The sequence below is a fragment of the Crocodylus porosus genome, unplaced genomic scaffold, assembly GCF_001723895.1.
Source record: "Crocodylus porosus isolate Cpor-Errol unplaced genomic scaffold, CroPor_comp1, whole genome shotgun sequence".
NCBI lineage: Eukaryota > Metazoa > Chordata > Crocodylia > Crocodylidae > Crocodylus > Crocodylus porosus.
This window is the reverse complement of record NW_017728886.1, coordinates 92,626,038-92,638,465: the sequence shown is the minus strand read 5'-3', so window position 1 is coordinate 92,638,465 and position 12,428 is coordinate 92,626,038. Positions and strand designations below refer to the sequence as shown.

Genomic DNA, 12,428 nt, shown 5'->3' with positions numbered 1-12,428 from the left:
GCGTGTCCCCGCTGGCTCGCCGTGCAGGGAGGGCGGGCGCAGGGGCCGGCCGCGATGGGAGAGGGCATGTCTAAGCGGCTGAAGCTGCAGCTGGGCGGCGAGGCGGACATGGAGGAGCGGGCGTTCGCCAACCCCTACCCGGACTACCAGCCCCACGGGACGGCCGCCGCCGCCGCGCCGGCCCCCAGCGCCGCGGACACGCAGCGGGACCCCGCGCCCTGCCCCAAGGAGGAAGAGTCCCTCCCCTTCGATGCGGACGGGAAGGTGAGTCCCGGGCCGCGTGGGGGGAGGGGCCGCGGCTCGCTGCTGCGGCAGTGGGCGTCGCGTGGCTCTGGAGCCTTGGGGCCCCCGCGCTCTAGAACACGCTGAGGGGGGGCCGGGGTCTGGAACACTGAGGGGGGAGGGGCGCCGCGGGGCGGCCTGGAACGTTGTGTGGTCCTTTGCACCCGGGGGCGGGGGCTGGAACGCTGGGGAGGGCCCTCGCGTTCTAGAACACGGCGCGGGAGGGGCGGGGGCTGGAACGCGGCGGTCCTGGAACGTTGTGTAGTTCGCCGTTCTGTACCCGGGCGGGGCGCTGGAACGAAGGGCCCTCGTGTTCTAGAGCGCGGGGGGGGGCGGTTCCCGCGTTCTAGAACTCGCCGCGAAGGAGGGGGGAGGGGCGGGAGCCCGTAGTTCCCCGCCGCTTCTGTGGCTGCCCCGCCCCCGCCCTCGGGTGTCTTCTCTCCGGGAACTCAAGCCTGGGGCCGGCCTCAGGCGGCTTCTGCTCTGTGCGCGGGCCTCTCTCAAGTAGTTTGTGTCTGAGCTGCGCTCCGGCCCTGCCTTGTTGTTCCTGCTGTAGCCAGCGAGGTGACTGCGGAGAGGGAGCGAGTTCTGCTGGAAAGTAAATCATTGGCTCATAAATGGTTTCAGGCTGAATGTTTGAATTTAAGCAGCAATAAGCGCACCCTGGTGTCCGTGAAGACCAAGCCTTTTGAGTTGGAGCTAGCCAGGCTGGCCTCCCCTGAAACCCTCCGCCTTTCTCAGCCCCTGGGTTGCCACGGCAACGTGGGTGGCAAGAATATAGGAAAGGGCGGGGAACAAACTTTAAAAGTGGGTTCTTTTTTCAAGAAAAAAATGGGGGAAACTGGGTTTGCCCTTGCAGGCTGGCAGGGTTCCTGCCTGCGAGGGGCTGCTTGCGGCCCCCCAGGGCAGGGCCCAGGCACGGGCAAACCAGGCAGCTACACAGGGCCTGGATAGAAAGGGGACCCGAAAATGGTCATTTTTTGATTATTGTTATTGTTATCTCTGGCGAAGGGTGATGCTAAAAGTTCACCTGGGCCACCAGGAATCTAGGTACGATGCTGCCTGTGGGGGGCAGTGGGCCAAGAGTGAGGGGCGCTGCATGGGGACTGGCCACTGATGTTTACAGATGGGGCCCGGGACAAAGACGGTTGAGAGCCACTGCTCTAGATGGTACAGTTGACAGAGTATCCCTGATGCAGCTATGAAAAGAGGCCCTTTGTTGGGTTGCTTCCTCATAAATCTCCCACAGTGTTTCCCACTCTTTGTTCCTTCTCTTCTCCCCCCACAGTATTCTTTGAATTGTTCTTTAAATTTTTTTGAAAAGAAGGAAAGCTCTGCTTTTGAGGGTGTTCATGCTTACCCTTTGAACACCGTAAAGTGCCATAGGGCCTAAGCCATTCCTTCCAACACCAACTTTAATATCTTTTAAAATGTGACTATATAAAAATATAGAAGAGCCAGTTTCTTTTTGCAAATGGTTATCGAATTCCTCATGATTCTCCTGGCAGGCCAGGGTCTTTGGATAAATGTGATGATGTCTTTTATCAGACCAGACTTATGACACAATTGGTTCCTGAAAGTCACGTCTTAAGTCGAAATGTTGTAACTTGGAACTGATTTTCCCATAGGAAACAATGTTATAAATGGAGGATTGGTTCCTGAATCAAGCCCCAATACCCTATTTTCACCAAAAATGACCCAGAATTTTTTTATTCAATTATAGATGAGTAATATAGCTACATTAATGTATTTATATTGTAAATAGCAATCGTATTGATTTGGAAGGACTTCTTTGAGGTGACTTTGCTGGACTTTTTGAAAGGTTCTTGGCTGGAGTCTTCTCAGGAGCCTTGCCTGCAGGTTTTTCTGGAGTCTTGTCTGCTTTCTTTAAAGAAAGTGTCCAAGGAAGTTTGGACAGAGATGGGCGACGCAGCAGACTTGTTCACGGGTGTGGCCTCAGGTCAGATCAAGCATTGTAAAGTTGAAACTGACCTCATAAAGTTGAAACAGGGTGTCAATTTACAAATATTGTAAGTGCGAAACGTTGTAACTCAAACGTAAGTCGAGGACTGCCTGTAGTTGGAAAAAAAAGTTTTTTGCAAGCTTTTGGGGTACAAACACCCTTGGTTCAGCACAGGGAGACTCCGCTGGTGGATGTGTTCTTTAAGGTAGAAGGAATCAACTCGTGGTAGAGGTGCTATCTTTTATTAGACCCACTAACTGTTTAGTCTGGATCATCTGCAGGATACCCACTTACCTTTAATGCTAGAATTTTTGTCTTTTTTCTAAATAGAAAACAATGCCTTTATGACTGCTGATTAGCTTGACAAGGTATGTCAACCTTGGAGAAGTAAAAGCAGGATTTTGAAGGTGTGGCAGAGAAGGGAGTTATATGGGCGTATTTTTTCGTATAGAAGGTGTGTAGTCTGCAAATGCTAAATTGCATTGCAGAACACTTCAATTTCCAATTCATTTGAGACTTTCATGAAACCAAATTGAAAACTCACTGCAGTTCTACCACTGTATATTCCAGATGCAGAATTTGGTTTAGGTTATGTTCAGGAATCTCTGTCTTTAAATTCTTGGTATGAATTTGCTTTCATTTGCTTGTCCCATCGTAGTAGAACATGCTGATTTGTAGTGCATGTGATTTTTTTTTTCCCCCCCCCCATGTTGTTACCCATGGAAGCTAAGTATAGTAGTAGTTGGTAGCCAGTTGCATTGTCTATATGTATCTTACTATTTATTGAAAAGGAGTTATGTTAGGTGTTTTATATTTAAACAGCTTAAATAAACTTCTTTTTTCTTCCCTTGGAAAAATACTATGTCAGATTCTGCAGTCTACTGAAGCAATATAATTTCATTCAGTAGCAGTGGATTTCTTCTACATTTTCCCCACCATTATAGTTTCTGCTTTTCATTGGGAAAATGATCTTGCCAGGCATATACTTTCCCTCATGAGATTTTACTGGACCAAAGATGGAAGTGTCCTACATATTCCCAAGCTAAAAGTAACAAAAGAGAGGGATGTTTATGCATGTTTGCTAGTTTAACTAATCTCCCATCCACAGATAATAAACCTTTACTGAGACCTCCTGAAATTCTCTCTGCTCTCACTATTCTTCCTGAAATTGTGCATCCTTATTTCAGGGCATGGAGGAGGTGGAAGCGATGTATGGTCTGATTCTACAATGCAAACAGACACTTGTGTTCTCATAAAATCTCTTTAAAGACACTGGTTCAGGGGTGTGTGTAGAGCAGCAGTTCTCAAACTTCTTTGATTCAAGGCATCTTTCTGTAACTTTGGGGATTGAGCGCCCCCCCATTTCCAAAACTGATTTATTTATTATAGAGCCTGCACTTATGTCCTCATATCTGCTTACTGCCCAGGCACCATGAACTGCCAGCGTAGCCATGTCAAACTCATCCAGTTGATGAAAAAGGCTAACTCTTCAAATGATCAGGTGATCTGTGAGAAACTGATTGACATCTAGAAGGAGCAGACAAAATTAATTGATTGTCTTCAGTTAATTTGCCTTCACAAAACAGCTGGTCTTTTCAGTCATTGTGGTTTCCCAGATCACTCACATTCATACAGATGAACTGGTCTTTTTAACATGGTGTTTTGTACATGAAAATGTTTCAGATTTGAACTGTAATTTAAAAATTAAAAAACTGGTAAACTTTTTGATTGAGGATTTATATTGATTGTAGGAGGGGGGAATTGAGAGATGAAAGGTTATGGATGCATGTCCATTTGGAGCTGTTTCAAAAGGGCAGCAGCTGTTTTTGTGGTCTAATCACTGTGTGTAGATAAGCCAGGAACCATATAAATGTTGGAAAACTGCTTCAGCTGTAACCTAGATGAAGCAGTGTATCTGTTCTGGCTGGTCCATAATGTGTGTGTGTGTGTGAGAGAGAGAGAGGTTTAGTTTTAAAATATTAATGTTTAAAAGACTGGAAATTTAGAATCATTAAAAATAGGTAGTAGGTTTGTTTTTTTTTACTCCACCACAAAAACCTACAACTGTTGTTCGAGCTCTCAAAAGGGGTCCAAACATTTTGGGAACAGAAACCTCTTGCATATGGATTCACCATGGACATGAATCAAAGGGCTACAAATTCCCAACTAAGCTTATTGACAGCAACATGCATCTAAAATGTCACACATTTCATTTCTTTTATGCTGACTGTTTATCAACAGAAGCATTAGAAGTTGAGCTCTAGAAGTACTTTTCAATCTTAGCAATAAAGTGACTTGGTTCTTCAATACACCTATTATCATATTTCTCTGAGTACTGTTTGGATGAGAAGGTCTTTCAGAAGCACACAGACTGGAGCTTCATGCTTGGTGGTAGTATCACTGCCCAGGTTCCTTATTTCGGCTAGGCCTGTATATTATACAGGACAAATTACCAGTATAACCAGAATTAAAGCTCAAGTTGTTATTGTCTCTCAATCCCATTTCGGAAGAATTGCAATAGGATTATAATATTTTGGCAGCGCTGAGTTTTAATACAAATATAATGACAGGTGACAAGCAAGCACATGCAAGTAGCTGCTTTAAAAAAAAAAAACTTAACCAATTTGTCATTAAGTTTAAAAATGCTACCTGTGCCCTGAAAAACTATATACTGAATTCAGTTAGGGTGACTGGAAGGACAACTGCTCTTAGGGAACAGTTTTAAACCTGATAATAACAAATGACAAATATAGATGCCTAGTGGGGACGGGATTTTTTAATTGGGATATCTTTGGGCGATTTGGTGGTGTGTAGTTCCTTGGCTGTGTCTCAGCATTTTGCCAGTCATTTTTTTCCTTTAAATGGTTTTTCAGTCCTTTCCTGACTGTCACGCATGCAAAAAAATGTAGAAGGTCCTTCATTGTTGTCTAATTTCTTCTTCTGCATCATCTATACTTATTAGCCATCTCACAGCTGTCTCTTTTGGTCTGTGTTCTCAGTGTCAGCTTCATGGGAGGCAGGATTGGACTTTCTGGGTATATAGGTGTTACTTTCTGGTGCTGGATGGGATGGCCCCGTAGTGTGATGGGATGTGGTGGTTCTTAGTACTCCCACGTGACAGCTGGAATGGAACGGTGCATTTAATAAGGGCAAAAGGCTGTGTCTGCTGGGTTGCCCTGAATAAAACACTTCTGCAGCTACAACACTGAAGCCCAGTTCTGTTTTGACATACCTAGGGTACTTTACCTTGAAATCCTGCATTTTAAAAGAAAGCCTGATTCTGCCATATGGGCATCTTGGTCAAAATTTAGTCTGTAGACTAAATTTGTCCCTTCTTAATATTATGCGTCAGAGCATCTTTTTTCCCCTGTCACATGTCTGGATTCTGTTAATAACAAAATAAAAAAATATAAAAAGAATAGTACTTTCCTCTTACACAGGATATTGTGAAGATAAAGAAATTAATGGCTATGTGGTGCCCAGACTAATTAATGTGGTGCTAATGAAGGCCGTATCAGTAAGTACACAAGTCAGATGAATAGCACAGTACCTAAAGGTATTTCCCATTTAAATTTTCGAGGTTTTAAGTTGCTTTAGACAATGATCTGTCTAACATTGGAATGTAAGACTTATTATTGTACCTAAGAAGTTTCAGAGAAAGTGATAATTGCCTGTTGTGCATTGGTTCAATATAAAATCACAAATGCAAAATCAGCCTCAGTTGTAAAGTGAAGGAAATCCAGCAAATATTGATTTATGTTACTGCACCTTCAAATGGCATAATTTGGGCAGAAAAGTGAAAGTATTAATGCATCGGGCCTTTTACTCTTGTATTTTTATCCCCAGTCTTTTTAAGACTTTAAATTGACTGGCATAGTTTCTTCCAGTACTGAAAAATAATCCCTGTAGTCCAAGAGGGAGCTGGTGTTAATTCTCCCACAGAGCCCTTTCTGACATTCAGGTTAAATTCCATTAAATAATAATACCAAGGTCATTTTTTTTTCTTAAAAGAAGGAGAGAGAGAGAGACTCACTCTTCCTTTCCTGCGGGGCATATAGAAGCTTCTGGCTCCAGCATTGTACACATTTAAGTAACCAAGGAAAAAGTCATATTAGCTGATCCGGAGGCTAAAGAAAGTAGGCATGGAATAATTACTACCAACATGGTGATGGCCTTTAAAGCTATGCATGTCAACACAGCAATTTGGGGGAAAACTGAATGTTGCTAAGTTGTCCAAGTCCTGTAGATTGTATGGTTTTATTGTCCTCTGCAGATGGCTTTGGAACAGGCTGTATCTACATGCATGCTGTACATTACATGTAGGTATAGTTCCCCACTGCAATACAACATTTAATATGACTTATTAGGAATCCATTATATCGCATTTTATCCATAAAATTTCATATTTATATATCCTGCCTTTGTGTTGGTTCAAGCTGAAAAGGGCTTCCTCCATAACTGAAAATAAAAATTCATGATTATTGTGGATTTGGATTTTTTTAACATAAGAAATTGAGTAGAGGAGAATATAGTATATTTCTCCACCAGAGAAGTGTTGCAGCAAGTGGATTTTTGAAGAGACCCATTTGTGCTTTTGCATACTTTCAGAACTATCCCCTTTTGCAGAACACTCCAAAAAATAAAACAAACATTCATATCTTGATGTCAGTGGTCTTTTTTTTTTTTCTTGTGCATTGTAGAGTTGGCAAGCCATCAACTGAACAGTGAAATATTGTCAGTTGACCTGTCAATTGACTACATTGTTTTAGCCAATCAAAGATTGTAGCAGTTTTACAAAAAACCCTTTTTTGTAGTTTTCTTGACAGAAATATGATGTATTTGTATTGGTTTTTGACATATTTCTTAATGGAAAATATATGCTTTTTCTGTGTATTATTTGGACCTATTGGCAACTTCTAACAGCTTTTGACGGGTCAGTTGACCAAATTTACCTCTGCATTGTGTTGATAGAAATAGATATAGTGAAGAGCACCATCACAAAAGTGTGAATGCCAGTTGGAATATTCAAAATGATTATGCTACTGAAATTAGTATACTTTATGTTCACCTGTATAGCTGCCACAAGTTTTTGCACATATGTAACCATCTACTATGTTTACTGGGATGCTTAGCAATGTATTAAACAGTTAGGGCATTAATGTGTGAAGTTCATATGGGCATGGGGCTATACACATGACTCAGTTTCTAATTTGAATGGTTCCTAAACTTTTTTTTCAGTAAAAAATATTGTGTGGAAAATCAGCCCATTGTTTTAAATTAGATATTCTGTTTTGAACGGCTGCTATTTAAAAAGATTGTATGCCTAAGACCTACAGTACCTAGTGTACCTCTCTGTTAAAACTTCAGAGCATCCAAAAAAGTAGGAAGGGCTTCATGGTCTTATGAAAATGTTGTCATTGTTTTCTATGTTGAGTCTGACAGTGAGTGTAAGGTATATAAATTCTGTTGTCATCCTCTAATGGGACCTCATTGAGCACCAAACGCAGCCATTATGTTTTTACAGCATTTGTTGGTTACTACTAGCCTGGACTGGATTTGAGTTGTTGACCGCATAATGTACTTCTGAGTGATTAACTAGAGAGAGAGAAATATGTAGACAATGGTCATTACTACACATACTTTTCTATCTGTAAGACTGGAAGCTTAGAACCCACTTACTTTGCGATACAGTAGAAACAATAAATGCAGCGTAATTGGAGCATTTAATTGCATGATTGCACTCAGGACTTTTTTCAACTAAAAACCTTCCCCAGTCCTCCTTTTTGATGTATTCTAGAACTTGTCTTCAAAATGAACTAATCCCCTATGGCAATGGAAAATCGCAACTGGCATATGTGAACGTGTTAATATTAAGTAAGCCTCCAACCATCTGTTTTATTCAAGCTGCTAACGGAAATAAGCCAGAAGGAGTATAGCAAGACCAACAACTGTTTGAAAAACTTCAACGTTTTTAGTTTGCATTTGGAAAAGCAATAGTTAACTGAATTAGTCAACGTATCTTTTTTCTGGATGCCATTAGTTACTAACATGTTTATCTCTTCTGGTTTTAGCAAGTGTGAAAGCTCTATCAGTTTCCTCATTCCTAAACCATTCTATGCTAATTTTAGAGCCAAGAAATGAATATGCATGTATACCATATGGATATGTTACCTTAGTTTGGGGGCTTGTTGGGGAGGGGGAGGGAATTTGAAAATAAAAGCTCCATCTGCAAATCTCTGCCATTGCAGTAGAGGACTGATGCACCAGACATTTTATTAATAAATTACCCATAAAATGGGAAGAATTACTATTTTTTCCCTGTCTTTCTCCAAAACCTTTAACTTAATATTTATTTAAGTGGATACACTGACTAATTTCTGGGATTTGGTGCATGCTGAGCAAGTGAGTGAAGCCTCTGGGCTCACTACAGCAGCCAGGAAGTCCTGGTCCATGATTCCTCACTGGCTTGGCTGCTTGCTTTGCGTTGTGTACTGTGTGCTTGCCTAATATATCAATGAGAATTCTCAAGCAGTGGGCCTGGATTTTCCAAGGCTGTTTGAATTCATCCTGCTCTTTTATGTCTTCTTTCTGCTTTCAGATAAGTTATCAGTTCACAAGACAGATCCAGACAAAAATCAAGGACCTGCTGCAGCAAATGGAAGAGGGCCTGAAAACAGCAGACCCGCATGACTGTTCTACATACACGGGCTGGACTGGTGAGCAGTCTGGGATATGCATAAAAGCATTTTTTTTTATGACATTTTGGAGGCCATCGGGGTTTTAAGTCCCAGGTTTGCAATTTTAATGTTCAGTGACAATGTGATATTACAGAGGGTATATGTTGGCTCAGTTCTATGGGGATTGTTGGTATCAGTGGAAGGCCTTCCATTGGCTTTAATTGGACATTGGATGACGGCTGTAGAGAGAGAATTAATTGGCTTCTGAGCTTGATGAGTCTTATGATAAAAAGGTGCTTACTCATTGGTTTGGATTTTTTTTAAAATATGTTGTACTTGCAGTGTTGTTTTTCCTTTCCTCCATTAAGTTGAATTATGTGTAAGGACTCAGTTGATTGCTGGCAGCACAATTTAGAAAGCAGAGAGAGAGACAGGCATTCTCTGGCCCCAGGATTTTGAGCTATGAACTGCTGAATTAATATTCTGACTGACATTTTCTGTATGGATCTGGGAAAAGCACTTGACAACACTCACTCGTTAATGCCCACAATATTCATCAAGTGAATGTCATATGAAAAGTGCGAAGTCTTGCTATCTAACTTCAGTATTTCATAGATACTTCCTGACTGTTGATTAGCCGTTCCAGTCACCAAGATAAAGAGTGCCGTCTCTGGGCTCAAATTGGCCTCTAGAATTGTTCTTCCGTTTGCCAAAAGACCATTCCGTTGTTGGCCGGGCAGGTGCCACTTTCCTGTTGCAGAGAGACCATTCTGCCTGCCCTGCCGACGTCATTCTGGAGCAGATCATTCTTTTTAGCATAGCCTGTTTGAAGATTATTCTGGGCAGATGTGTGTCATGTGGGGTATGAAACGATGGATTGGAAAACAACTCCAGTAAGCTTTGCCCATGCTCAGGTACAGTTCTGGTTTATGGAGGTTCAACATTCTCCTTTGCTTCCTCCTTGATGGTTCTGGGAGGGGATCCGTCTGGTCTTTGCAAATGGTAATATGGGTGGATGGGCAGAGATTTGGGGCAACTGTGGCTTGCATAATAATTTTATTTTAAAATCCAAAAAATGGGAGCAGTTCTGTGTTAGTTAAGTGGAAGAAGACAGCTTGCAAGCAGTGGGCATTGTTGTTCAGACATTTGTAAAGAACTCCAGCAGAGCACATTCTGACATACAGTGATTGACGAGAGGGAATTTATGGCTCAACAACTCCAAGGTGATAAAAATGAGTCATAAAATGAAAGTAACAAAACCATCATTAGCTGGAACGACAAGATGGATGAGCAAGTTTCGCAGTCTAGCAGAAGGTAGGTTTGCCATCCTAACGGAACTTGTCAACTACATTAATTCCAAAACGTAGTTTTCATTTTCTTTTTCTTTAATAAAAACTTTTACAAAATTTAACCTGAGTAGGAATGTTCTTACGATTTTGTTTTTCAAGTGCATGATGAAAACGGATGCCTCCTTCATCACTGTGCTAGTGAATGAAAACCTGGAAGAAGAGGAGACTAAAAATGACCACTTTAATTTCTCTGTCCAAGCCAAGAGATGTACACAATCAGCATAAACCATGAACAGTACCATGTCCAAGAATACACATAGTAAAATATTGTAACTTGCAGAACATGTTGCCTTTGTATAACAGTAACACAGGGACATTAGCTACGTAAAGCTAGCAAAGCAGTTAAAGACAGATTAGGGCCTGATTCTGCACAGCCTTATCCATGTGAGCAGTATTTAAGCTTGCAAGTAATCTTTGTGAAATCATAAGAGCTAATAGACAATCAAGGGTTTGAAACTAGATCTCAAAGCTGAACTCTGTTCCCTCTTCACAAAGTCCAAGTATTTAGGCCTCGTATGTGACATGCAGACTGGTCTTCAGACAACTACATAAGGAAGGGGACATTGAATTGGCATAATGTAGCTTTCCCCCATCATGGCCATCTCTGCTTTCTTCTTCAGAGATAGTAGGAAGACACTTTCCATAGTGCGTAGAGGAGATTTGAGCATAAATGCTCCAGCTGTACATAAGGTATGCGGGGCATAAAAAAGCCCGGCACTGAATTTTGCCCTTAGTGATTGCTCCTATTAAATTTTTTCCCAACCCAAGTGAAGATTGCAACAAGGTCATAAGATCAACCTTGCTCTTTTACAAATATGCACATACGTGCATAAATTTGCAGCAGGTTAATGAACGTTCCCCTTTGAAATGCCAATTTCTTTAAGTGGGTTTGTTTCATTAATAAAACGAGCTGTGTTTTCATAATTGAAAATTACAGAATGAGGTTAATAGATTGAAGCTTGATTAACCCTACATCTGAAATCTTCCACGGGCTCATTTAAGATTCTTGAATCTGGGTCTAAAACTGTACCTCATTACTGAGTGAAAGGGCTGAATAGGAAAATGCCCATTTAAAATGAGTCAGCATTGCAAAGGGCTGCCCTGAAGCCACCTGATACCCAAAGGCCAAATCGACACTGCTGTCAGGCCAAACCCAGGAGTGCCACTGAGCTATTCCCAAGTAGCAACACTGCCTTCCTTCCATGATCTAGTCTGCAGCCAAGCAATCCAGACTCAGCATGGAGGTAGTTTAGACAAGACCTGGCTGCCTAAGGCGAATTGTAGTAGACAGTATTGTTCCTTACATGGTTCTTTAATTGTTTTTTTTTTCCCATGCTGCCTGCTGCTAATTCACATTTTTGGCTTGTGTAGGTGTTTTGTCCTGAGTGCAGATGGAAAAACTAAAAGCAAGGCAGCCCAAGATCCTTCATGTATAGGATTGTTCTCAGTGCAACAGTTTTGCTTTGGAGTAGGATGCAAGAAAGCAGTAAATCCTTTTAAAAACATCCCTATCACGGTTCTTTTCAAGTGGTCCAGTTGTGAACTGTATGTAAGTGTGGTAGAACTGGCCCATCCAAGGAGTATAGCACAGGGTTTTTTTTAATTGAATTAAAGGAAATCCTTTATTGCAGTGGTGCTCAGCCTCCAACTTGCAGGCGAGATCTGGCTTCTGGAGCCATCTCATCCAGCCCATGTGTCTTCTAGCAGGTCTGGAAATTTGGTAGAGGAGAGCAGGGGTGGAGAGTTGAACACCACTGCTTTATTGGAGATGTGTGGATATGTGTCATATTTTCACATACTGTATTTGAATGTATATGTGCATATTGGCTTACACTTAAAAGCCTTTGCTGATTTTTGGGTACTAAACTTTAGACCACTTAAAGGGTCTGAGTTTTCAAGAACACTGGTAATTCTCTCTGTCTCACTTTGTCTGTCTTTGAAAATTGGATGGCTCCAGTTGAATTTTATGATAACCTTAGTTGTTTGACAAGATGGGTTATTTGAATTGATATGTAATGAGGACCCTGAGCTTAACGGTTTTAAGCAGACAGGGCCTTGATTATTTTTTTTTTTTTTTTTTTTTAAACATCACCTCTGTAGCAGCACAAGTATTTTTTTCCTGATTAGGAGGGAAGGAGTACAAAGATAATTTAACCA

At 41.7% G+C, this 12,428-nt stretch overlaps 1 protein-coding gene across 1 annotated transcript in view; it reads left to right on the top strand.

Annotated features, from left to right (window-relative positions):
* Positions 1-6: 6 nt before the first annotated feature.
* LANCL2 (LanC like 2) overlaps positions 7-12,428 on the top strand; it is a 42,339-nt gene continuing 29,917 nt past the window's right edge. Inside the window, exons 1-2 of the mRNA XM_019539287.1 lie at positions 7-264; positions 8,844-8,961. Coding sequence (XP_019394832.1) covers positions 55-264; positions 8,844-8,961 — 328 coding nt within the window. The 5' untranslated portion in view covers positions 7-54. The remainder of the gene's footprint in view (positions 265-8,843; positions 8,962-12,428) is intronic.